The sequence below is a fragment of the Pseudorasbora parva genome, chromosome 3 (genome assembly GCF_024679245.1).
Source record: "Pseudorasbora parva isolate DD20220531a chromosome 3, ASM2467924v1, whole genome shotgun sequence".
Classification (NCBI taxonomy): Eukaryota; Metazoa; Chordata; class Actinopteri; order Cypriniformes; family Gobionidae; genus Pseudorasbora; species Pseudorasbora parva.
The window spans coordinates 3523230-3547611 of NC_090174.1; the positions used below are offsets into that span (position 1 = coordinate 3523230).

At 39.0% G+C, this 24382-nt stretch overlaps 1 protein-coding gene across 1 annotated transcript in view; it reads left to right on the forward strand.

Annotated features, from left to right (window-relative positions):
- Window positions 1–24382, forward strand: part of LOC137070425 (astrotactin-2-like) — a 620747-nt gene that overhangs the window by 532871 nt on the left and 63494 nt on the right. The window contains exons 17-19 of the mRNA XM_067437549.1: window positions 618–880; window positions 14560–14693; window positions 16651–16799. Coding sequence (XP_067293650.1) covers window positions 618–880; window positions 14560–14693; window positions 16651–16799 — 546 coding nt within the window. The remainder of the gene's footprint in view (window positions 1–617; window positions 881–14559; window positions 14694–16650; window positions 16800–24382) is intronic.

Here is a 24382-nt window from a genome sequence, read left to right on the forward strand (position 1 = left end):
CCATCAACTGCAAGATGCTCTCCTATCAATATGGGCCGACATTTCTAAAGAATGCTTTCAGCACCTTGTTGAATCAATGCCACGTAGAACTAAGGCAGTTCTGAAGGCCAAAGGGGGTCAAACACAGTATTAGTATTGTGTTTCTAATATATATAGAGATATAAAGAGGTACTTAAGTCCTATTTAAGTGGGATAAATGACACTATAAAGTTCAGCTAATTACATTTAATATAAATTTAATCTATAACACATGTTCATGTTAAGTGTCTAGAAACAGTACATTCAGTTTGCTCTTAAGTCTATTTTAAATCGAACATATTTCTGTAGTAAATTGGCAACATTCTCTCTCTCTTTGTTTCTTTTCCAAAAGGGCTCTCATACAATTTAAGGTGTAAGTGAAAGTCACGCTTACTCTACTTTTAAAACATTTTTAGCATAATCTTTTTTTTTTTTTTTTTTTTTTTTGTCATGTTCATCATCTCTATTAATCATTGTAGGCTCTTTCTTATATTAATGACATCGCCGGCTTCTGATCCAGAACTAGACTCGATCTGAGTCACACATCTCTGTTAAGACTCAGCGCTCCGCTGACGTCATCCTGTCTCTCACCTTCACAGAAGTCACAGATCAGGGCAGCCGGCGGGATTTGAAAGCCATGCCGTTCATCAGTTACCTGTCGGGCCTGCTGAAGACGCAGCTGCTGTCTGACGACCTGGTGGCCGGCGTGGAGATCCGCTGCCAGGAGAAGGGAAGCTGCCCGGCCGCATGTCACCTGTGCAGGCAAGCAGGCCGCGAGACGGCCAGCCCCACGCCCGTCCTGCTGGAGGTCAGCCGCGTCGTGCCCCTGTACAGCCTGGTGCAGGATAACGTCACTAAAGAGGTAACTGAAGACAGGTCTGATGAAGTCCTTCAATACGTTCATATTACAACCGAACTGAGTTATCCAGATTGTTTCCCCACAAATTATATTTTGGAATTTATCGGATGTTCAAAAGTAATATTCTTTAATGATTTTAAAAGAAGGCTTGATAGCACTTTATTTAAAGAAACTGTATGTAAGAAATGTATTTCAATGAATCATAAAATGGCCCTGATATGTCACTAGACATTAAGAAATCATGTTAATTTCAAGTACTTATATCACTGACAACGGTAGTCCGGCCAGGATATTGTCATCATAAAGTTGTTGTTGCAGCCCTCAACTGATGTTGATGTTGACATGTTTTGCTTGGGCCTGAAGCTCCGCCCTCCACCTTCGACCAATCACGAAACCAGTCGTGTTTCAGCATCCGGGTTGCCAGATCTGCTCTAGTTATCACAGTTGCAGCTACAAACGTTCCTGCTGATCCTGCAGCATATCTGGCACCCTCGAGGGGGAGGGGGATACACCGCTCTACAGTCATTTGAAAGTGATTGCAGGACCAGTTTTGGTCACAATTATAATACATTATAATACTTATGTTACGCCTTTAGAAAGTAGAATGTATTAAATAATATAAAAAATCAGATGTAACAAGGAATCTGCATTTACTGTAATGCATTTTAGCATTTATGAAAAGATATAATGCATTATACATAAGGCTTTTTTTAAGTCTCTTCTGCTCACCCAGGCTGTATTTGTTGATCAAAAATGCCACTAAAAATTATAATATTGTAAATGATTGCTACAATTTAAATATATATATATATTGTAAATATAGTAAAATCAAGCTTATGATTTGATGCTTTAGAAACATTTCTGATTATTATAAATGTTGACAAGCTGCTTCATATTTTTATGGAACATTTTACATGATATATTTCTTTAATGAAGAGAAAGTTCAAAAGTACAGCATTTATTTGAAATTAGAAATCCCTTGTTACATTATACATGTCTTAACCCCCTTAACACACACACACTAAACATCTAGTTACAGCTTTATTTCTTTGCAGCTTTTTAATTCTTGAAAATCCTCAAGTTTCTTAATTCAGAACAAATGTTATATCTCAAGAAGCTCTTACAGTGCAAATAATGGTGTAAGACGGTGCCCTAAGAACCACGTTTAAAGGTGTATATGCCTCAAATTAAATACAGATAATAGCTATACTCAATTGGCAAATAAACGCATACAAATAAAAAAAGCACAATCTTTTAACTACAGTTCATGAATATCAGTGTCAACTCAATTCAAATAGATTTATATACTGTTTTACAATGCTTTCAAAGCAGCTTTACAGAAAAGCATGATGTTTTTTTTTATTTTTCTTTATTTTTTATTGACATACAGACATACAAACCACAATAGTGCAGTAATTGACAATCGAGTAATTACATAATTCTAGAAGTGAAATAAAAGTGTGTTAATGTATAAGGTGTGTGTGGGTGAGTGTAGGTGTGGGTGTGTATTCATAAGCAAAATTACACATTTATTATATTATCACTACCATCACTTATCATCATCATACCATCATCATTGTAATAATCAGTGTCCCCTTTTTTTTTTTTTTTTTTTTTCCTATGTAATATTTAAGCATGATGTTAAAGTTTACAATATCTTAATTTCTTGTTGCTTTCATGATATCGTTTTCTTGTTGGAGGCTGGCAATGTAAATACTAAGTGACATATTCTGCCGTTCCAGATGTACCAGTAGATGGCAGGAGTGATCTAACACTTTGTCTTTCTGGAAGGATGTTAAGAATGCCTGTGCTAGATAGTAAAAGGCATTGAAATATTTTATAAATGAATAACGTAACAATCTTGACCGAAGTTAGTTTATGAGGAGATTGCATTAGTGCATTTTCTGAGTCACAGACGAAATGAGGATATTAAATTTACTTTCGGAGCAGATTTGCAAAGGCTTTCTTTTCCGCATCATCCCTCGTTCTGCTGACGTCTTGACAGGCGAGATGCCATTAACCAGCATCAAGAGACTCGCGAGTGACTCACTCGCCAAATGGCCTGCTTTGGCCCGGTGCGTACCTGACGGGGATCGGACCCGCTCCACAACACCGATTCCCTCAGCTAATTGGTTCTCATGCTGAAGCCGGTGTGTGTGTGTGTGTGTGTGTGTGTGGATCTCACTAATAACAGGAGTGTCAACAATGACGAAAGGCTCTCAATCGATAGCAGACGGTCCCTGGCGGGTATCTGTCGATTGGTAAACAAACAGGAGAGAAAAACGCAGCCGGGTCGACTGGGAACAGCTCAGACTAGTGCCTAGCGTGCCCTGAAAATACTGCAAGATTATGAGGATGATATTGATGTCATCGACCCCAGGGACGAGCCTGGACTTCTTGTGGTCGCAGCCTCCTCTCAATTAGCCTGACAGACACAAAGACCTGCCGAGGGCTCTTCAGACAGGATCTCTTATGCTGATCTCAAGAGGACGCCTCTTTTGGCATGATTTCTGACAGAAATGAAAGCGAATGATGGAGAAGAGGTGGTGATTCGCTCTGTGTTTACATTGACTTGAGAACCAAACATTGGCATTCCTGCATAATCTGACCACAATTAAACACAGCACATTGTGGCATTTGTTTGGGAGTCTAAAGCTACTAAAGCAAATGTCCAAAGTAGCTTTAAGATCTTAAAACCTGCTTTTGATACAACTTCATGTGAATCATTTTTTACAGGGAGTTTTATAAAGGCCATATTATTCCCTTCCACAAAGTCTTGAAGTTGTTTTTGGGCTCTGCTTTTCCTGCTTGAATGTTGATCATTTCCTCATATTCTCCATTGTTGCGGCTCCTCTTTTCCCAATCTGTCAGTAACGCTCTGCTATGTTCATTCATACAATTAGCCTAAATAATTTAAGCTAGATTTATGCCTATTTTTTCACATCTTCGTGGCACACCACAATGATTTCCGTCATCTCATGTGTTAATATTTTTTTAGTGTAACAATTTATGATTTGCAAAAATAACTGTTGCATCTGTGTAGATTACATGAGCGTTGTGCACGCTATATATTATGGTCAAGCATGCGCCCTTAAAATAGCATAATGAACAACGCGCAACGCACCGCTGACTTTAGACTAGGTTTTTTTCTGGTCTGTGGCGCAACTGTTTAATGGAACAGCAAAATAGCACCAGGGATTGTTTGTGCCGGAACACGTGTCCTTTTTTGCGCTGAACCGCCCAGGGAGCGCAAGTTCATTCACTAGTTTAGCGACGTGCTTCTGTGGAGGGAAAAGCGCGCTTTGCGCGGGTGCAAAATAGGGCCCTCAGTGTGTTTGGGAAATGTCCCGCTCCTTACCACAACCTCCAGTTTCAAAACCAAAATTTGTTCCAGATTGAAAAGATGGACATCTTAAAGTTGGGGGTGATGAATTGAGAAATCAACTTTCCCTTGAGCTTTTGATATATAAAAGCCTTATATATCAATAGCCTTTGGCCAATCATTCCTCCTATGATGCAAATATTGTCAATTTGCATCATAGGAGGAATTTTTTCAGAAATAAAATGCATAAATCTCTTGTCTCAGGGGGATATGAGGGGGAAAAGCACAATCATTTGAATATACTCCAGGGTTTCTACTGATACAAAGCCATATGCTAATCGCTGAAGTAACCTTTTTAATGAAGTTCCAGCTGATGTGGAGAAGCCATTATACGTGTGTTCGCTTCATTTCACTGCGGAATCGTGTGTGATTAAGTCTCAGGTCGATGCTGGATTTGCAGCCGTTGAGATTAAAAACACAATGCTGTGCCTTCTATATTGGATGCGTCAGGAATTGTGCAACACACTTATGTGAGTAAACGTCTTTTTTATTTGTAATAATAGTCCCGGGGCTATGTGTTTTCCAGACGGGCTACCAAAACGGAAGCCCGTTAGCAGGCCGGTGGATCTCAAATTGTGAAATAATATTCCTTTCTTGATCTGACGGTTCACATTTACATACACCGATCGGGCACCGATACATCGAACTAAAAGGCTATAAAAATATTGCTTTATTAATTGTATTGTAGACAATTCATAAAATAAACAATTTCATATCATTCAACAATATAGCTAAATAAATAAATTCATACTTAAATTAACTATTTTTATTAGTTTTAAGTACTTTTTGTAGACAAGTGACGTTTACTTAACTCCCCCGTAGTCGATTTTATTGTAGACATTTTAAAATATCACTCTCTTACAAAAAAAAAAAAAAAATATATATATATATATATATATATAATGTCATAGTCAGAATATGAGTCTGATTCTGCTCCATTGGGCTGTAATTATGGGGCGTTTTATCCGAACCAGGAAAGACCTACAACCAATAAGAGCACCGGAGCGGCGCACAAAGTTAGTTGTCAAATGTGAACAGAACTCAACGGCACTATGTTGCCAAGTCTGCGGTTTTCCCGGGTTGTTGTCCGCGGGATGAAGCTCAAGCTTTAACATAACTCAATTATGTTAAATTTAGACCCAGGAATGCAAATTTTAGCAGGCAACTTTGCCAAAATAACACACATTTTACCCCCCAAATGACATTTTTTTCAGGAGACCCCACAGAGAAGCTATTGGGCTTGTTTTGGGCAAGTAGTTGGCAGGTTTGTTGTAGAAACTTGGCAACCCTGTCTGCACGCACGCTGGAATAAACGATCATTGCCGGTGTTGTAAAAAAAATAAAAAATAAAAGAATTTAAGGATACACAGTTACTTACCAACATGATCATCCTTTCTGAGAGAAATAGTGAAGGTGAATGCGTAAAGGATTAGGATTTGAACAAAATTGCGTTTAGGATTTGAACAAATTTAACCAAGCGCCTTTGATGACTTCGATGGATTACGTTACTGTTTATCATTTGTCCATCATTGTCTAAAGCCCGCTCTGACAATTTCAATGGTCGAACATCTTCTGTTCTGCATAATTACTCCTCTATGGATCAAGTCCAGACTGAACTGCCCGAGCTCAAATGTTGTGGGCGGGGCTGAATTCGGCTGGCATCCAGGCTAGAAGAAATCCCTTTGATCTTAGGAAATGTTCATGCTTAAACAGCAACATTACACACTAAATAAATCTGAACATGTGAAACAACGACAACAGAAAACAATCCTCTATAACCTCTCAAAGTTTTGAGAACATATTTTAACATATTCACCCAGAACTGCTTTTGTTGCAATGGTCAGAAGTTATGAATTTCTTATAGCAATCAATTTCTCACAGACAGATGAAGCAAGGTGGCATTTGATGTGTATTTTGTATCATTCTTGCATGATTGAGTCTGGTTCTAATGGACGGACATTGGGCTATGGCTATGTTCTGAAATTATTAGCCCATTTCCTTAAAAACTCCACCGGAAAACAGGCCTGAAAAGGATAAAAAGTGAAATTTGCAGAGCTTCTCATGTGACAGTTTTGATCCTGTTTTCATCACGACCCCCCTCCTTTGCCATCCAGCGTCACACACTCGCACATACACACTCGATACATTCTTCATATTTTTGTGCAAGTAGGAAACTCATCAGTCATTTTAAGATTAGGGAGGAACTCTTAGGACACAGAGGAGATGAAAAAAAAGAAAGAAAAAGTTATTTCCAGCATTTTCTCATACATCTGGCAACACGTTTCTAATGTATCTCTAATGTGCAGTCAAACATGCCAAACCTATTCAGTCAAAAACCTATTTTCTAAATACTTGTTATTGATCGGTTTTGTGAATACCTGCAAATGTTTTTTTGACCTTGTCCATGACTGGATCTTCTGGTGAAAACAGCAGTCCCCATGAAATCAAAAATAGTTTTTTTGTCTTTTAGTATAAGTTGGCCTTACTGTTATCAACAAGCTTGTGCTCCAAAACAATGACAAAATTTACATTTAGAAGATATAAGCATTAAAAACGTACTGTCATTCTTCTATTTTGATGACATCACTCTGCACTTCAGCTTCTCATCAGATTTTTTGTACAATCAAATGCTTTCTAGAATCTGAAGCTCCGCCCCCTACATTATAAACAGATGCTGAAGATGCATTTACTGTTTTCTACAGGGTGAATAGCACATAGTGGGGATAGGGAACAATCAGACAGTGCACTATATAGGGGATAGCATAGGGCAGGGGTTTTCAAACATCTCCTGAAGGACCCCAGCACTGTACGTTAGGCTCGTTTGAGATGGAGTCTCATGTGATCGAGTCGGTCCAGAGTCATGACAGCACAGAGCGGATCATGTGATCGAGTCGGTCTAGAGTCACGACAGCACAGAGCGGATCATGTGATCGAGTCGGTCCAGAGTCACGACAGCTCAGAGCGGATCATGTGATCGAGTCGGTCCAGAGTCACGACAGCACAGAGCGGATCATGTGATCGAGTCGGTCTAGAGTCACGACAGCACAGAGCGGATCATGTGATCGAGTCGGTCCAGAGTCACGACAGCTCAGAGCGGATCATGTGATCGAGTCGGTCCAGAGTCACGACAGCTCAGAGCGGATCATGTGATCGAGTCGGTCCAGAGTCACGACAGCTCAGAGCGGATCATGTGATCGAGTCGGTCCAGAGTCACGACAGCTCAGAGCGGATCATGTGATCGAGTCGGTCCAGAGTCAGGACAGCTCAGAGCGGATCATGTGATCGAGTCGGTCCAGAGTCACGACAGCTCAGAGCGGATCATGTGATTGAGTCGGTCCAGAGTCACGACAGCTCAGAGCGGATCATGTGATCGAGGCGGTCCAGAGTCACGACAGCTCAGAGCGGATCATGTGATCGAGTCGGTCCAGAGTCACGACAGCACAGAGCGGATCATGTGATCGAGTCGGTCCAGAGTCACGACAGCACAGAGCGGATCATGTGATCGAGTCGGACCAGAGTCACTACAGCACAGAGCGGATCATGTGATCGAGTCGGTCCAGAGTCACGACAGCACAGAGCGGATCATGTGATCGAGTCGGTCCAGAGTCACGACAGCACAGAGCGGATCATGTGATCGAGTCGGACCAGAGTCACGACAGCACAGAGCGGATCATGTGATCGAGTCGGTCCAGAGTCACTACAGCACAGAGCGGATCATGTGATCGAGTCGGTCCAGAGTCACGACAGCACAGAGCGGATCATGTGATCGAGTCGGTCCAGAGTCACGACAGCACAGAGCGGATCATGTGATCGAGTCGGTCCAGAGTCACGACAGCACAGAGCGGATCATGTGATCGAGTCGGTCCAGAGTCACGACAGCACAGAGCGGATCATGTGATCGAGTCGGACCAGAGTCACGACAGCACAGAGCGGATCATGTGATCGAGTCGGTCCAGAGTCACTACAGCACAGAGCGGATCATGTGATCGAGTCGGTCCAGAGTCACGACAGCACAGAGCGGATCATGTGATCGAGTCGGTCCAGAGTCACGACAGCACAGAGCGGATCATGTGATCGAGTCGGTCCAGAGGCACAGATCATACATGTAACAATCATGTAATACCATTCCATTTTAATGGCGCTTACACACGGGCTAATGTGACAACAGGTGCTAGTTTCAGCCAACCTTGGAAACAACTAACCCTAACCAAACACAGATAACTTTGAAAATAGGCTCATCATTATTACGGTGTCGGATACTGTAAAAAAGAAGATATCCAAGACTTTCAAACAAAACTGACTTTTTTCAAAACAGACTCAAAACAGAACATCTAACACCATTAACTTAACGTGAGACCAGACAAAGACAGAGTGAACAGGGGAGAACCAACACTGATGACTAACTACAGTAAACGAGGGGGACAGGTGACAATGATGACAATACACTAAACACAGCTGAATGGGTCTAAACTAATGAAGGTAACTATGACAATAGAGGCGGAAAACAGAACAAAGGAACATGTGACAACTCAAAATAGGAGAAAAACACAACCAAAACAGACAATACATGTAAAAATCATGTAATTCCATTAAATAATGAGGGTGCTTACACCCAGCGTAATGCGACAACAGGCGCAAAGGAAGTGTTTTTTTTTTTGCTAGTTTCAGCCAGACACATTTCTCATCTTCACGTCCAGCTCTACTTTGTTTAAATATCGAATGCATTGGCGCATCTGTTCACCCATGGGCGTCTGGTCTGAAAACCAGGAGTGTTCAGACTCTGAGATGAGACTCTGATTGGTTTATTGCACGTTACGCCAAAAACACACCCATGACTCATTAAGTAGACGAGGGACGACCCTTTTGCACCATGCGCCGGGCACACTGGGCATTTTTTTCTGTCATTAAACTAGCATACATGGATTCTGACATGCCCTAAGAGCACCTGTTCCGTGAGCTTCAGATCATGAGCTCAGTTCATTAAAATAGGTCCCTAAGTGTCTGGATATGTATTATTTTATCAATTTTCAGGGCTTGTTTTGTTTGTTCTATGGTTTTGTTCTATCTGTGCATGTCATGAGAAATAGTGTTGGATTATGTTTTTTTTTGTTTTGTTTGTTTTTTCTCTTAGCAATGCAGGTTTGTCCCTGTGTGACTTATAGTTAGATGTGATTCATTTATCTGGAGAACGTGGTATTGAAAATAAAAATTCACTCTATGTATTTTATAAATGGGATCTCACAATGAAGACAAAATCATCTATCACTACTAACATTACACATTGCAAACATTTTTGCACATTGATTTTTATCAATCAGTTCTCTGATTAAAGTTGAATGCCCTGACTGATATAAATGGAGCCTTGATTAACCATCAATCTGCATCAACAGAGGCTTGTCAAACAGTCATCTGTCACAACAGCAAAACAGCAAGAGTCCTTCTTCCCAAACCGTCTGACATCATACCAATTCGCACTGCCATGATCTTATATCTGACCTCCAAATGTTGCTTACTGTTCTGACTCAGCTCTGCAAAACTTTTAAAGAAGCAACTCCCCGAAAACGAGTTACTCAACAGGTGTTAGGTTTTGTGTGTGTTGAAGATAGTCTTGACTGTAATTGAGTATATGGCTGCTTATTGGAATAAAACCGCTCAGCCGTCTACACGTTCAAAGGTGTGCAACCAATCCGATCACGGTGCAATCTTCGTTTACCGAAAAGGAAAGAAGAAAAACGACGGATGCTCCTGATAGTTGGTATTAAACCCTAGGCAAGATGCTGACTAAAATACATTTTCCAGGGAATGCTATAGCCATGGATTTTCTGGCCATTTAGGTTGATAGAGAAAGCAAATCAAATCAGCTTATAGGTACCCTTGAGGCCATTTGCTGCTTTTCAGCGATGTGCACTTTTATTTGCATTCTTCGTGTCCCCTTCTGAACCCCGGATTCAATCGAAGCCATAGCTCTCTTCCTGGAAGATGGTTATAGGCGTTCCTAGAAACAGGGACATTTCCTTCAATACATTAGGCTGAATGATCGGAATGACCTGTTTGCTGAGGTTTTGGGTCATCGGATGAATCAATTCCTCGGGCCAGCTGGCTAATGTTTGCACATATCAGACGCTGATTGGGGACAGTAATAGGGTGAGCTCAGATGAGTTACAACAGATAATAGCATTTTAACGTCATGATTGTCTTGTCATTGAGAATGGGCTTAGAAAGGTCTAGAGAGCTAAGAGGTTTTGTGGAACTCGGGGTCATCGACAGTTTCAAAAAAGAAATGTTTTTTGTTTACTGTGCTACAGCACAGCTCATTTTTCTTAATGGTAAAGTCCTCGAAACCTTGAACTTTAAATGGCTGATCCAGGGCAGGGTTCTGAGTAAGGCGCTGATATACTTCGAATAACGAACTGGCGTGAAGTCAACAAAATCAGGTTAAAATGAAGTTAGAAACAGCTTTCTGGGAAAGTTTTGCTCCAGCTTGTAAACACCTTTGAATCACCATTGGTCTGTGGCGATGATGTAATAGGTGGGCGTCTCTCTGAGGCTCCGCCTTCTATGAGGTGTAAATCTTCTCTGGTTCATTTCTTCTGTTCAGTCTGTTGAGGACAGAGGCGAGTGAAAACATGAACACGCTGGAGAGCCGCTTTATAGAAGAAACTGATTTTGTAATTCTAATAGAAAGCAACACTGTTTTTCATGTTCAATACTTTAAAGGGTAACAATTTATGTAAACTATTTTTTAATTAAAAATCATTTAAAAATAGTTAATTGTTTATAAACTGAGTTCCGTATTCGTTGTCACTGTAATTAACAAAACTGTATATAGTTTGTATATAGTTTATTAATGTATTACTTAAAGTTTATAAGATATTAATTAACTATAAACATAGTTTGCAAATGATTTTAATAAGCACTTTATTACACTATGCTTTCTGATAGACTTTCACCGCCGTACTTATTGTTGTGTGTTCATTTTGTTATTGAGAGGAAAGTGTGCAGCATATATTTACATATTAAGCTAAACGCTGCTCTCATCAGTGTGCTTCGCTAGCAGTATACCAACACTCACAAATAAAGGTATTTTGGACTTTATTTTTAACTTTGCTGTGAGGCCTTTAGGGTTCCCCTCTCTGTCTGACTTCCATGAGATCCCCCTTCATTACACACACACACACACACACACACACACACACACACACACACACACACACACACAGAGAGAGAGAGAGAGAGAGAGAGAGAGAGAGAGAGAGAGAGAGAGAGAGAGAGAGAGAGAGAGAGAGAGAGAGAGAGAGAGAGAAACACACGTACCTAATTACCCTCCCTGTTTACTCAGTTGAAACTGGCTTAGGTTACTCTGCATACATAAACATAGCCATAATCGGTTTGTCTATTTCTCACATGTGCAGTTGAGCAGTCAAGCGTGCGTTTTCTAGGAAACCGCTGGTGGTAAATGTGTGTGCACGTCTGCGGCTCTCTGTTTGTCCATGAGCGAGGCTGCTCTCATCAGTGTTGATATTTCATGTTGAGCTTTTCTGATCATCTGTTTCCCATTTGCAGAAACTTTTTTAACCCTTTTCGCAATTGCGGAATGCCACTCTAATGGGCATATTTGTTAAACCTTCAGTTTTCTGTAGTTTGAGCGGCACTTTCATACTGTTGGCTGGGAACGCATGATTCGAAATGAAGGACAGCTCCACCGAAATGTGCCCTTCCTGCACCTCCAAATAAATGTTGAAATAGTTGTATAGCCGACACTTCTGTGGGTTTGTCAAACTGTTGTTTTCATGGGACAAATTTATCATTTGATCACTGGTTTCTCCCTCCTTCCTCAAAGGTTCCTTCCAGTATGTTGTCTCGTGCATCATTATATTAAACGGAGAGTGAGATTATTTTTCTCATTTTGGTTGTTTAATTGAACTTGTATGGTCAATGAAAACAAATAATCCTTCTGGGCAATTTTTTTTTTTTTTTTGTACATGTAAGCATGTAATAATATTTTTAACACAAGTCAAAAAATCGAATGATTGTTCTTGTTAGTCCACAGTCCATCACCAATGTTAACAAATACAATAAACGAAATATTAGTAAATGTTGACAATTACCACTGGCTAAGATTAACTCTTTCCCCGCCAAACACGGAAATTTCCGTTATTTGTGAGAAAACGCTTCCAGGCCAATAACGGAATTTTCCGTGTTTTCACTGTCGGGCGCTAGGGGGCGCTATTACGCATCTTCTAAATGAGTCCTGAATCTCCTGATCAAAACACACGTGAGGAAGACGCAGTGAAACGAGAAATCACATGTAATCATATGCATATTAAAAATAACGTGATCATCCTAATTAAACAGCATATGAATCAAAACTATCTAAGGTTACTGAATGAAATGTGGACCCAGGACGAGCTACAGGACTGTGTAAGCATTAGGGGTGTTGATGGACTCGATCTACTCCATCTGTGTTTGATCATCGCTCTGAATCTGATCTGGAAACAGTCTTTCACAAAAATGAGATTTTCTCAGCTTTTTGTTCAAAATGTTGCTTTTGTTTATGAAACCTACTCATATTCAAGTGTTGATAAAAAAGGAATGCATGAACCTAGAATACAATTTTTACACACTTTATATTATGGTCCATTTCTCACTTTTAACTACAGATTTTGCATCAATAAACTTCTAATTACTTTTTATTAATAGTTATAAGGTAGGTGTTACGTTTATGTATTAGGTAGATTAAGAGATGTAGAATATGGTCATTCAGAATAAGGCATTAATAAGTGCTTTATAAGGGCTTATAATCAGTTAATATCCTAGTAATATGCATGAACTAGTTACACTTTAAAAAATGCTGCATTGCAAGTTGGGTTGGAAATGGACAAACCCCGAAACCCTAGTAAATGGACCCATTCAAACAACCCAATTTCTGTGTTTATCCATTTTCAACCCAACTTGAGTTGTTTTTAACCCAGCATTTTTTTTTAGAGTGCATTATTTTACCCAGTTTTAGTGTTTTTATATCCATAAAATTCCAAATTAAAAGGGTACTTTCAGTGGATTAACCCAAAAATAGTCTATCACATGGTTATTGGATACATAAACCATTTTTTGTGTAGTTTCCAGTAAAACAGCTGTCTCGTGATATGTATACGGTTTCCGTGATTTCGCTCGTGCGCCTCACTCTCGCACCTCTCCATTCACTCTCTGTGTTTGGACTTCCACGACTGCGTGCCTCTGCCAGGCATCTCTCATGAAAGTCATTATAGCGCAATGGATCGCAGTCTTTCCCCTCCGTCTCTCGGCCGCTGTAATAACGTCTCATTCATCAAGGCCGTTTAAAAGAGTTGCCTGTGCGTAAATAAGGGGTGAGGTCTGGCAGCCAGAGACCTGCTGATGCTATCAGGGAGATGGGCGTCTTCTTCATCACTGTCTGCAGGAGCTGGAGTTCAACGTTTGGACTGCTTCACAGCTGCCAGAAAATCACTATGAATAAAATACCTGTACGCTGTCAATGTTTCAGGTGTTAAGGGATGCCTGCAATTTTAAAAAGATAAAATATTTTAATATTTTAAAAAGATAAAATATTTTAATATGCTGTGCTTTCATTGAAAATTAACTAAACTTCCACATCTTGCATGAAACATCCTTTAGAATAAGTCATGACCTCTCAGCGACATCTACATTAGAACGAGGTTAGGAACAAATAAATGTGTGCGGATCTGACGCGCATCTCATTTTACTTGCAACTCTTTAAGACGTTATTTGACTCATTTTAGATGGCCCATAGGAGGATACTCTACAAAATCGGCATTTTGGGTCAATAATGCTAGCCAAAGGATGACAGAATAAAGGCTGCTGGGTTAATTGCGTTTAATATTTTTAACACGGTAAACTGAAACAATTAATGGCATGCGTTAACATGCTACTTCTGACAGTGCTAGACTAGACCGCCACGTCCTATTGAATAAGTCACGGCCTCTCATCCTTCTGCGTACCCCACCGTCGCTCCTTCTCGGGCCCTTGCTTGTCTTATTATAACCCCTGAGATGGAGTCTCTTGACATTCACACGTTAGCTGACCTTTTTTGGTACAGTTTCCAATTAAATCTTGACAGGTTCTTGTCTGTACAAAGCGCCCCGAGATGCCCTCAGCCGCGTAACTTCACAGAGATACAGAACTTTTCGAGTGGAGGTGGCAGAGTGTGTTGTCGGCGACTCACGGTGACTCATTGACTGCGCCGGAAGGACGTTTGCTCATGGAGATAATTGCATTTCTCTCACCTGTGCCATTTATTTTGCAGGCCTTCAAAAGTGCCACAATGAGCTCATACTGGTGTGCGGGGAAGGGTGATGTCATCGAGAACTGGTGCCGCTGTGACCTGACTGCGCTTGGCAAAGACGGGCTGCCCAACTGCAGCCCCCTGCGGCGGCCGGTGTAAGTAACCCCGAGCCGGCGCTCTGCAAACCTCTGCAATGCAATACTTCATCCACGGCATCTGTTAAGATATCCTCGACTGAGACAAATGATGCTGACAAATCACAATCATTTCATGACGTGCTGACTCCCGCATAATGAAATATACACTACTGGTCAAAAAAAATACTGTGACACTTTACAATACAGTCCCATTTAGTTTAACACATTACATGCATGCACTAAAAAAATAAACATGAAACATGTAGTTAATGTTAATTTTCACATTTTACTATTACTTTTTTTATCAACCAAAAGTTGTACATGTTAATATTATTTCATGCACAATAAACATTAACTAACTTTAACAAAGATTAATAAAAAAATGCACTGCTCATTGTTAGTTAATGTTAATTAATGCATTAAATAAAGTAAAATTATTTAGTCAGCCACCAATTGTGCAAGTTCTCCCACATAAAAAAGATGAGAGAGGCGTGTAAATTTCCTCAAAGGTACACTTCAACAATGAGGCAGAATGAGAAAAAAATCCAGAAAATCACATTGTCTTATTTTTTAATAATTTATTTGCAAACTATCTCACTCGTCACCTGTATGATTACTATCAATGTTGAAAACAGTTGTGTAGATTGTGTGTGTGTGTGTGTGTGTGTGTGTGTGTGTGTGTGTGTGTGTGTGTGTGTGTGTGTGTGTGTGTGTGTGTGTGTGTGTGTGTGTGTGTGTGTGTGTGTGTGTGTGTGTGTGTGTGTGTGTGTCTATAAAACCATGATCTTTTTCAGGATTATTTGAGGTAAACTTCACTTCACTTCACTTATTTAACAAACAAACATATTGTAACATTATATAAAATAAATCAATAAAACAATACAAATCTATTTAATGCTTCTTTCCTTAATACAATATATACAATACAATATATATATATATATATATATATATATATATATATATATATATATATATATATATATATATATATATATATATATATATATATATATATAGTTTACATAGAAAAATGCACCTACATGCATTTTGTGGTCCAGACAATCATTTGAATTTTCACTTTCAAATTATTATTTTTTATTTTTTTTACTAACAGGCACAGAAGACCCAAACTGCTCCATATTGGTAACTTCCAGCTGAGCTTTAGTGGGCATGTTTGTGACTAAATTGAGGTCAGACCGCTTGTGCAAGGTCACAGTTCATTAGTGAATTCCCCAGTGTCTTAATTGTCCTGCCTTCCTTTAAAAATGGCCTTTGCTTCAGAGACACATCCATGCCTTTAAATGCTGCCTACTTAAGGATTCACACTATACGTTTTTGTGCACTATTTGGACGTCTGGGATGAATTTTGTGCATCCTAAAAGATTCCTCTGATCCTAGGCCAAAGTCTTTGGTTACACGTTTGTTCGACATGTTTGCCGACAGCCGATTATTGACCATTGAGATCAAATTTGACCTCAAATGAAATATCAGCAGCGTCAGAAGAGTAACACTTTATTTTACAGTGTCATTCTTACAAGTTACATGTAGTTGTTATAGTACTAACTTTAAATTGTGTATAATTATATGCGAGTAACCTTAACCATAACCTTACTGTATAGTAAGAACATGTAGTTAATTATTTGTACTCAGTAATATATAAATACACTGAAACAAGACACAAAATAAAGTGCAACCCTTTATTTTACCTCATGCCTAGTTACAACCATAATTAGTACATAGCATGTATTAGGGATAGATTTTTCTAGTCAACTAGTATTTGTTCATTAAGGCCATCTTGACTGCGTCTTGACTATCGAACAGGCCTTAGAGTGTGACATCATGCGGGGATCATGTTTGGGCAGTCTGACAAGCAACAGTTGTACAGGAGTATTATTAATCACTCAATAGATCTTGAAACTGATGCATTTCGTCAAATCATGCACACAATGTTGTCTTTTCTTTATTTTCACAGACTGAGACTGGCTCCACACCTGGAGCCCTCCAGTACGATGGTGGCGCTGGAATGGATCGATGTGGAACCCCTGATTGGCTACAAGGTTTCAGATTACATCATTCAACACAAGCGAGTAGAGGACCCGTCAGAGGCAGAAATCTACACAGGTCAGGTTTATCAACAATATTACAGAGAAGGACATACCATTTCCTAAACTCAAAGGGGAACTACACTACTGGTCAAAAGTTAGAAGAAATTAGGAGTTTTTCTCATGCTCAGCGAGGCTACAAACTGTATATTTAGTCAAAAATACATATTGTGAAATATTATTACATTACGTTAATATTATTATACGTCTTTGTAATACAGTTCGTAGATGGGAAGGAAGGAGGCGGGAACCGGCGAACGTTTCAACAACATTTATTAAAAATAAATAAACAAAATGAAAGTAAAACCGCGGACAGCCCCTCACGGAAGACTGCCCGCAAACACACACAAAATAAAACGTGGGCAGCCCCTCACGGACGACTGCCCACAAACACATAAACAAAACTAAACATAAATTCCAGGCCTGGTCCTCTCTCGTCTTCCGCTGTCCTTGCTCCTCCTTATATGCTCCCGCCACATGGCCGCGAGACGAGACCGGTGTGCCACGCAGCTGGCACTCGTGAACGTTAATCACCGGCCCGCTCTCGCGGTCCCTCGCCCCGCTGCTTGCCACACCACAGTCTTCTATGTGTTTCTCTCATTATTTTACGCCAGCTAGAGGGTGCATGACTTTAGAACGTAATTGTTAGGTTGTAATAAGGCGCTTGAAAAACGACCAAAGGAGGACAGTTTGTCATTTCTTATCAATTAAATGCATCCTTGCTGAATGAAAGTATTTAGTGTTATTTTAAATGTATATCTTTCTTACCCCAAACATTTGAAATGTACTATATCATGGTTTTCACAAAAATGTTAAGCTTTTGACTGGTAGTCTGCATCAGTGTATTGATGTGAATAACACATTTATTTTCCTGGCGTGTGTTTTTCTACTCCACCTGACAAACTTTCCCCCTCTTAATTATCCCTACTACTTTTGGCCTAATGGACCTTGTCCAATCTTACGAGATGCTTCCAATAATATAGATGTGAATGTACCATTTTGTGATCAATTTAGAAATGTAATTTCCCGGTGCTGGGAAATTGCAGTTCAGTCAAGGCTGTACAGTGTTGTTGTTCTCGTAGACTGTGGTCAGAGTCGGAGTACAGAACTGATTGTCTTGTTGATCTGGTCAAATCTTGTTAAGCTTCCATGGCACTATGATCTCAGGGTTACATGACCAGGTTATTAACACTGTGTGTCTGGCAGTGACCTATCTGTCCGAATCAGAGCTTGTGAGTCAGAGCTCAGGTGACAGGAATCTAATAAAAGAGATTCAGATTTAGTCATTGCAACCAATCAGTCTAGCAGAAGGAAGAGCGCTGATGAGTGAAAGCAGGAGATGAAGATGTCTACTGGCAGATGGTGTGACGTCTTTTTTTCTGATCGACAGACCTTGATTGGCTATATCCAACCAGGAGACGGACTGTAGGATTATACAATTCAGTGGTCTAAAACCAGTTGATCTACGAACCCATTCTCACTTCCAAGGCATCGAAAATAGCATAGTCAAGCACCTTCAGCATCCCTATTAAGACCCATACTCCTATAGGTGTTGCTCTATCGACGAACTTAACTCAATTGCGTCAAATCAAGAAATGCAATTCTTTACATGCCTTTGTAAAGTAGAACAGATTTTTTATGGGTTTAAGCAAAGTGGCAACTTCCCCCATTTTCTGTTGAAGCTAATGCGGCAGTAACTTAAACTGCAATTCATCGACTGGCCAGTAGGGACAGACTGCAGAAGGGAGCAGAATCTCATTGAGCCCCATTTTAAAATGCTCACATTTACAGCAAAAAAAAAAAAAAAAACATGTTTACAGCCTGGACATATTGTGGTTTTGGTCTATAAGGCAAATTTTGCCCTTCATGACAACTGTGAGGAGGGTGAAACTCATTCATTTACATTATATAAAGCCTTAAAGTTCTGCATAATTAAGGGCATGACCACTTTGATTGACAGGTGGATTGCCGTTTGTCTGCTGTTTGTTAGTCATCGCATCACATCAGCTCCGCCCACGTCCCGCCTCTTTGCCCATTTTCTGTTATTCGGGTGTGACTCTACTTTATGCTTCAAAACTGCACTTCAGAATCCTATGGGTGACGTCAAGGACACTACGTAATATTTTTTTTACAGTCTATGGTTTAAGCACGAAGTGCGGAAACCCTATTTTAATTGTATAACTATTCTTAATTTTCTGCTGTAAAAACGGATCATGCAGACCAAACCCAAGATAATTCAAACTTGACCAGATTTTAGGTCTCAATTTGGGGAAAGTCTGACAAGGTATGACCCCGACTGGCTAATAGGAGGCGCTACAGTGGTCAAAAATGCGAGCTTTCTCATAACTCCTATTTGTTGTAGACTCAAGTGTCTCATATCATTGGAATCCTCAAGATAGACAAAACATATCTATGATCTGGAAAAATTTCCTCCATTTCGAATTTGATCAAAAACTTTTGCAAACTAGCCCTAGGTTTTTTTTGTTAGATCTGAACCAAACCAGTGCATAAATATTCTCTGGAGTCTGCATATAAAAATAAATAAATAAAAATATATTATTATTATTATTATTATTATTATTATTATTATTATTATTATTATTATTATTATTATTATTATTATTATTATTAAAGTCTTCAAAGTTGGTGGGGCCACTTTTACTCAAGTGGCTATAACCAACAAAATGAAGTATTTTCAACAAACTTAGTATACATATGAATGGGCTCAGTCTTTAGTCAGGTGAAGAAAAAAAAAAAAAAAGCATATTTGCTAATAGCTTTAAGCACCCAACTGTTAGTCTGACATTTAAATTGGCATGGAGTACCTTTGTTCAAGGTGGGTGCCATAGTTGTCTATGAGGACATTGGCATCTCAGTCTGCCATCGGTCAATGTTCAAGCACCCATTACACAAGGTTAACAGAGGCCTATCAGAACGAAACTCTGTTGTTCAACTCATGGCCTTAGAGGTCTGTGAGAACTTAAAAAAATAATGTTATCAATCAAATCGTTCTTTAAATATTCAAGATTATGTAAATATACTTTTGTGAACTAGTCCTAGGTTTTTCGTTCAATCTTAAAAAAAAGCAAAAAGCAAAAAAACTAAACCAATGTAGTACAATTCTCTGGACTCTCTACATCAATAATTATCATATAAATGCTGAACTTTACGCTTTGGGTAGCTATAATATGATAATTTATAGAATGATGTGGCAAAATTAGTATCAAAAGTAGTATCAAACTCCTAAACGAAACCTCGGAACTTCATGAAAATAGATGAGCACATGTGACATATGATACTAAACAAACATGCAAACTTTATAGAGATGGGGCAACAGGTGGCGCTATAAAAATTAAAAAGCTTTAATAACCATTTATTTCAAATGGTAAATTGCCTGTTTTGGCTGAAAATGGTCTTTTCCATCTATGATCTATGTGGTTACATGGTTGCTAAATAAAACAATATATTTTTACGCATGTGCTTAAAGGCTTTAAATGCCCGATAATTGCTGCTCACATCTATATTTATTTAGCCTAGAAATCTAGATGAACCCTAGCAGCTGCAAATCTAATTTGCAGCCAGGCCATCTAGCAACTCTCCGTCGGCTTGCAAGCTGGAAAACCCAAACTCTGGTCAGGCCAATCACATCGTGTATAGAGTGAGTGGGCGGGCCTAACATAATGACGGCAGAGTTGTGACCGTTCCATGTGCTACTTCAAAACAAAGAAGCTGGCAAACGGCGGTCTTTCTAATTGGCCGCGACTCTGGAAGACTTGGAGATGAGCTTTTCTTTGAGAAAAAAACAAAGAACAGCAAAACAAGTAAGATGTGTTTTTGGAGTTTTGCAGACCGGATTTGGCAAAAGTTTAATCTATCAACTAGCGCCGCTTCACCTTCTTCATTGCTTGATTGGTTGTAGCTTGCAGAGGGAGTTTGAAAGACTACCATTTATCCCGCCCTCAGATAGAGCCCTGCCAGTGGTGTTTTTCAGGAGATATTTTCAGGTGATGTGGGTCTGGCTTGTCAGGCTACATTCTAAGTCTTCTGAAGCCATATTGTGTGATGAACAGATAAACTTATGGTTTTAATAGTTGAAAGTTATATGCTCCATTGACACAGTCATATCTCATTCAAAAGATACACCCAAAAATTTGCATGATGCAATTGGTCACAAAACAAATGAGAGCCAAAGGCATTTCACAATCAAAGCTGAAGTAACGGTTCTTCAGGTGGTAATGTTTGAATATGTGCACAGGATCTGAGCTTCATGGCGGATAGAGACGGTGAACGCTTTTTGGTCTGTTCCTCACACAAATCAATTGTTTGGCCTCAGAACAGTTGGAATATTTGTAATTTTTTAATTAAATTGTTACTGTAGTTGTGTTTGCCTTTTATTTTGTTTTATGTATTTTTTATAGGTAAGTGGTTAAGTTTCAGCTGCTAAAACAATCTAGATAGTGTAATGAAAATACAATTAGTGTGGCTAAAATATAATCCGTAAGCATGCAGTTATGCAAGTTATCCATCATCAACAGCATTTCACTTCCACATTTTTTGTTTCCACACACCCCAGACCATGTACTAGGGGACTTGGAGAACCACTTTCACACCAAATTAACCAAACTATGAAAGCACCACTCCAAAAACTCTAGAGAAATGCCTCTAAGATAACCTTGTGATGACAGCATGGTTATTTTCTATCCCGTGACCATAATCAAAGGTGAAAGACATGCTAACAAGGACTCTTTTTGGTTCAGAGATTCAAGCATCTTTTGGATCGTGTATCACATTCTGTAACATCCCAGACAAAAATACATTCTTTGTTTCACAACAAAGAGATCAACTGTTGTGAAATAAAATAAGAGGCTTTGTGGAATAACGACAGATATTTAGAAATATGGAAGTTTAAGAAGGAAATTTAAGATCGGGAAAAGAAATTGGTTGAAGTGTCAACACGGACAGAATATTTGACAGCTAAACAACTAATAAAGTCAACTTTCTAAATGCACATTTCATGATGTAACACCTTTCATAAATATGGGAAGGAAGGAGGCATTAACCGGTGAACATTCACAGACTTTTAATTCAAAATAAATAAACAAAACGAAAGTTACTCGGACATCCCCTCACGGACGACTGCACACACACACAATAAAACTCAGCGTAAAGTCCTCTCTCATCCTTCACTGGTGTCGCTCGCTCCTCCCATGTCTCTCGCTCGTCCACCTCGCCACATATGGTTTTCACAGGCCAAACAAAATGCATTAATTTGCTTTACCTCTGAAATGACTTCTCCTTTGGAAGGATGTCAAAAGGAAACCCTCCTATTTCTTAGCCTAATGCAAAAAAATGTATGTTCCCAAATAAGGCTGTGTTTTGTTTAACTACATGACATTACTTGTTTGCTTTGTTAAATGCACTTGGAAGTAAATGGTACTTACTCGGCTACATGCATGCAAACAAGTAATGTCACCTCCTTTTTTTGTGCTATCCATGCACAGACATCATGAGAAAGTTTTGCAGCTTTGCAGGCTTTACCAGTGTTACGTCGACAAGTCAGTAATGTGATACTCTCACACTAGTCTGAAGTTAATGCCTAAAAGGCCATTCATTTTAAGTTCATAAATGAAGGTTTAGGAGAATCTCATCCTTTGTGGGCAGTTTTCCTGCCAACACTATTTGATGTACTTTTTTAGCTTTCTCAAAGTTTCCCAAAGAGTTAACCGGAAATTTGCAGCGTAAACATTTCACTTGAGTTTCATGACTTTGGCCAAGTTCCGATCTGCAGTGAACAATCAGTGCAGGTCCGAAAGCTAGACGCATGTAATATTTACAGTATGCTTTGAGCACGAGGACTGTACAGTTCACTTAAAAAATGAAGACAACAATAACATTTCAGCCAAACACCTCCCTTCTCTCTTCGGCTCCACAGACAAACACGTCGTGATACAAAAAAAAAAAAAAAAACAATCACAACCAACCACTGTGTTCACCTAAGGCAATTGACTCACTGCCCACAAATATGTTTTGCATTTACTAATTAAACTAAATAAAATGTTTAGCTTTGTGCTGACCAATGCTGGGAAGCCAGAATGTTCTTGTCTTGCCATCTATAAACAACTTTATTACATGCTGTTTGCCTCACAATTTTGTACACATAAAATCAGATTCTCGGCAACAATGTGTCACCATGCGTTACCATTAGGTTAAGATCCTGAGCCTGTCTGACACATATTCACACAGCAGGACCAGGAAGTTTTTATACGTTCGACACCGCAAGCCAATTATAATGGGTTCAGACAAGACCAGACTCGATTTTTTTACTTTTACTGTCTCCATTTTAACACTTTTTCTTGAATTGAAAAAAAAATGGAGGCTAGAGGAGAAGGAGGGACAGAGTGTTACCTTGAAATTAAAGTCATATAGATCCGTGACACATAATAGACAGCATGATTCTTGCACAGTCCCCTCATTTTCATGCACTAAAAGTTGTCTGGTAAATTGTTCTTTTCGTTTGGCTGTTGCATGAAAGCTGTCAGTTCCTAGTGTTTATTTTGGTACTCAAAGCTTGCTGGTAGCATGCTTTTTGGAGTTGCGAGTAATGCAAGTAAGACTAGATGTCCTGAAAGTCCGAATTAATCCATCATCGACACACATAAGACAAGCCAAAATGAACTATTTAGTATAAGAGAAAAAGAAAGAAAAAAAACACCACATATTTCCTGTGCACAAAGGTGCAGAGCAATGGCAACAGATTGACATAATAATAATAATAATAATAATAATAATAATAATAATAATAATAATAATAATAATAATAATAATAATAATAATAATAATAATAATTATATATATATATATATATAAAAGTTATAACCTTTAGAAAAGTGCATTTTTTAACTCATGGTGGTACTATAAAGTTGGTCCTAGATAATTCAAAATTGGTCAGATTACTATGAATTAGTATCAGATTACTTTCATTATTTCCTGTGTTCCTTTGAAAGGGCTGCCATAGATTCCCATTCTGGAAAAAGGAATAATAATAATAAATACAGCTGTAAGCAGCAATTATCAGACATGCACAATAGAATCAAACAAGGAAGCTAGCAGCAGACCAACTGCAAAAATGTATAAAGACATTGAGACAATTTCAAGCAAAAAGTTTGAAAATCCCATCCCGATCTCACTGCAAATGGTTTCTCGGTCTCGATCTGACTAACGGTTTTGATTATATTTGGAAAATTTGTTTAAAGGCTAAATCATAATGTTGAACAAACCATATGGTGAAACCTATGGTATCGTTGGACTCAACAAAGAGTCAAGAATCTAAAGATGCGATTTGATTTTGCCACTAGGTTAGCGCAGGTTTGAAACTTCTCAGGCTCCTTCAGGGCATCTTGTCAATGATCCTTACCAAGTTTTGTAATAATACACTTATGCATTCATGAAATACAGCACTTTACGGCACAATTCAAAATGGCTGACACCCAAAATGTCCAATATGGAAAAATTGGATATCATTTGATCAATTAAATTCTGCTCCAAATCTAACAAGACCATAACAAAACTGTTCAGAAGTTATAAGCAAAAATAGAAGAAAAA